The sequence below is a fragment of the Macrobrachium rosenbergii genome, chromosome 48, assembly GCF_040412425.1.
Source record: "Macrobrachium rosenbergii isolate ZJJX-2024 chromosome 48, ASM4041242v1, whole genome shotgun sequence".
Lineage (NCBI taxonomy): Eukaryota > Metazoa > Arthropoda > Malacostraca > Decapoda > Palaemonidae > Macrobrachium > Macrobrachium rosenbergii.
This window is the reverse complement of record NC_089788.1, coordinates 78,159,287-78,162,719: the sequence shown is the minus strand read 5'-3', so window position 1 is coordinate 78,162,719 and position 3,433 is coordinate 78,159,287. Positions and strand designations below refer to the sequence as shown.

Here is a 3,433-nt window from a genome sequence, read left to right as displayed (position 1 = left end):
TCTACATTCAAAGCTGGTTGAATAATTTGACTTAAAGTAACTGCAAGTTATAGACCCCTGTTATTCAAAGAATGTAAAATACTAAGAAGAATTTGACTTAAAGTAATTGTAAGTTATTGACAAATAATTCTTAGAATACTGAGTCTTCTAATGCCTTTATTATTATTATTATTGGTTAAGAAATCCAGTGGTGTAAATGTAAATATATGTAAGAAATATATATAAAAACGATTATTTGTGTATATATATATATATATATTTGCATTTACACAGCTCTGGGTTTCTTCACCATTTTAGTGACTTATGCTATTATGAGATTCTTATGGATTATTATTATTATTATTATTATTATAATTATTATTATCAGAAGGAAATAAACCCTCTCTTAAACATATCTTGTTAAACTGGATGGTTGCTTCATTAGAGTTAATGTTATATAGATTCTTCTCAGTTATCCATATAATTCTTTCCTCTTCTACGTTAATATTGGACTATTATTGTCCAGTTATTGTCCAAATTAACGTAGAAAGAAAATGATTATTTGGATAACTGAGAAGACTCAATATAAAATTAACTGGAACGATGCAGGCATCCTCCTCAATAGGAAATGTTATTATTATTATTATTATTATTATTATTATTGGCGAGACAAATCCGCAGTTATGAATGGGTTCCTATATTTAAAAATAAATCTCCCTTTACAATCTACCTATTTTTAATATATTTACCCATACATAACTGTGGATTTTGTTTCTTCATTTCAAGACTCATGCTACTATGAGTATCATTATTATTATTATTATTATTATTATTATTATTATTATTATTATTATTATTATTATTATTATTATTATTATTATTCATTCCCTCAGCTCCTGATTCTCTTGGGCCTGCTAGCCATGGCTGCAGCTGACATCCGCCCAATTTACGACAACGAAGGAGAATCAGAGGTAAGGCGAAGTCTGCAGTCCTTGAGTTTTTATAAATCATGTTACGTGTCTTCAAGCAATACTTCAGTATTTGGGCACAAGTACTGAATGTACATTTGTACATTCGTTTCTGCATAATTAGCCTGGATTCGAATGGAATATAAGATTTAGGCCAAAGGTCAAGGTCTGGGACCTAAGATGTGGTCATTCATTGCTGAAAGGGAAATTGACAGTAAAAAGGTTTGAAAGGTGTAACAGGAGGAAAACCTCTCAGTTGCACTATGAGACAATTATTGTCAGGAGAGGGTTAAGGAAAGTAAGATGGACGGAAGTGCAGTAAAAGGGGTTGCAGTTAGGGGCTAAAGGCACGCTGTAAAGAACCCTAAGTAATGCCTGCAGTGCACCGTGTGAGGTGCGCTGATGGCCCTGCAACCCTACAGGGTATTAGCCTGTATTGACAATAGCTTATTATTAAACTTGTAAGCATATTTGCACAAATGCCCTTAGATAGCAATATTATAAAGAGTCCTACCTACAGATATGGTCATGTTATCTATTTCCTTATTTAATTACTCCTATAGGATTCTTCTGAAGAATCCTGCTGATTGATATAGACTTAATATCTGTTCGCAAATATTATTGGTCCCATAGGATTCTTCTGAGGAATCCTACTTACTGATAGAGGTTATAACACCCATTTGTTATCACTATTGCTCACAAAGGATTCTCTTGAGGAATCCTGCGTATTGATGTAGTCTTGATAGCCATCTTCTACAGGATTCTTTTGAAGAATCCTACAACCTGTTGAAGGTTATAATATTCATTCGTTATCATTATTAGTACCAAAGGATTCTTAAGAGGAATCCTACATATAGACGTGATCCAGGATTCCATCTTATCATTATCAGTCCCACAGGATTCCTTTGAGGAATCCTACTGACTGATGAAAGTTATAACATCCCTCTGTTATCATTGCTACCCTCAAAAAGGATTCTTCAGATGAGTCGTACTTATAGACGGGATCTCGAAACTTATCTATTATTATTATCACTCCCGCAGGATTCCTCTGAGGAATCCTACTGACTGATGAAAATTATAATTCCCATTTGTTATCATTCTTACTCCCAAAGGATTCTTCAGATGAATCCTAATTATAGACGTGATCTCGAAACTTATTTTTTATTATTATCACTCCCGCAGGATTCCTCAGAGGAATCCTACTGACTGATGAAAATTATAATTCCCATCTGTTATCATTCTTACTCCCAAAGGATCCTTCAGATGAATCCTACGTATAGACGTGATCTCGAAACTTATCTTTTATCATTATCCCTCCCGCAGGATTCCTCAGAGGAATCCTACTGACTGATGAAAATTATAATTCCCATTTGTTATCATTCTTACTCCCAAAGGATTCTTCAGATGAATCCTACGTATAGACGTGATCTCGAAACTTATCTTTTATCATTATCCCTTCCACAGGATTCCTCCTCAGAGGAATCCTACGAGTCCAGCGAAGCCAAGTACAGCTTCAGCTGGGCCGTGAGCGACGACTCCTCCAGCAACGAATTCGGACACCAGGAATCCCGCGACGGAGACTTCACTCAGGGATCCTACTACGTCCAGCTTCCCGACGGGCGCGTCCAGAGGGTGTCCTACCACGTCGACGATGACGACGGCTACGTAGCCGAAGTGACCTACGAAGGCGAGATCGAATCCGAGGAATCGGATGAGTCAAATGAGTCCGATTAAATTGTCGATATAAAAATGAAATATTTCTCATCGAAAAAATTAAATAAAAAAAAATGTGTTTCGTGGATTCTGTGAATCCAGATAATTTATTTTGATCGTTGTCGATTTCAAATAGCTTCGAAATAAATCTCGAATAGATATTGTGCTTTTTTTTTTCCTTTATTTTCAATTTTGGGGACACAGAAGGGGCCATTTGATGATGGATTTAACAAAAAATGTGCCTCGAGGATTCTGTGAATCCAGATAATTTATTTTGATCGTTGTCGATTTCAAATGGCTTCGAAATAAACATCGAATAAATATTGTATATCATTTTCCTTTATTTTCGTATTTTGGGGGTATAGTAGGGGGTCAATTCGTGAAAAAAAGTCCTCCTGGATTCTGTGAATCCAGATAATTTATTTTGATTGTTGTCGACTTCAAATGGCTCCGAAATGAATATCGAATAAGTATTGTATATTATTTTCCTCTATTTTAAATTTTTGGGGCTAATGAGAGGGCCAATTCATGACTAATTCGGGAGGTTCCTTATAAGTTACAGAACCTTTCGTATAACTATGAAGTTATTTTATGAGTCGTCAAAATTGATATATAAATCGTAGATCTATAAAACATTTATATTAATATTTACCTATGGTTTTTTTTCTCCCTTTTGTTTCCAGTGTACTCAGGTAAATAAAATCGATTCCAATTTACCTTCATAAACCTTCTTTAACTGTTCGAATTCAGGGGTAACACAGTAGCATCTATGT

General features: G+C 34.8%; 1 protein-coding gene across 1 annotated transcript in view; it reads left to right on the top strand.

Annotated features, from left to right (window-relative positions):
* Window positions 1–2,819, top strand: part of LOC136831636 (pro-resilin-like) — a 3,052-nt gene extending 233 nt beyond the window's left edge. Inside the window, exons 2-3 of the mRNA XM_067092268.1 lie at window positions 873–950; window positions 2,412–2,819. Coding sequence (XP_066948369.1) covers window positions 873–950; window positions 2,412–2,681 — 348 coding nt within the window. The 3' untranslated portion in view covers window positions 2,682–2,819. The remainder of the gene's footprint in view (window positions 1–872; window positions 951–2,411) is intronic.
* The last annotated feature ends 614 nt before the right edge of the window (window positions 2,820–3,433 follow it).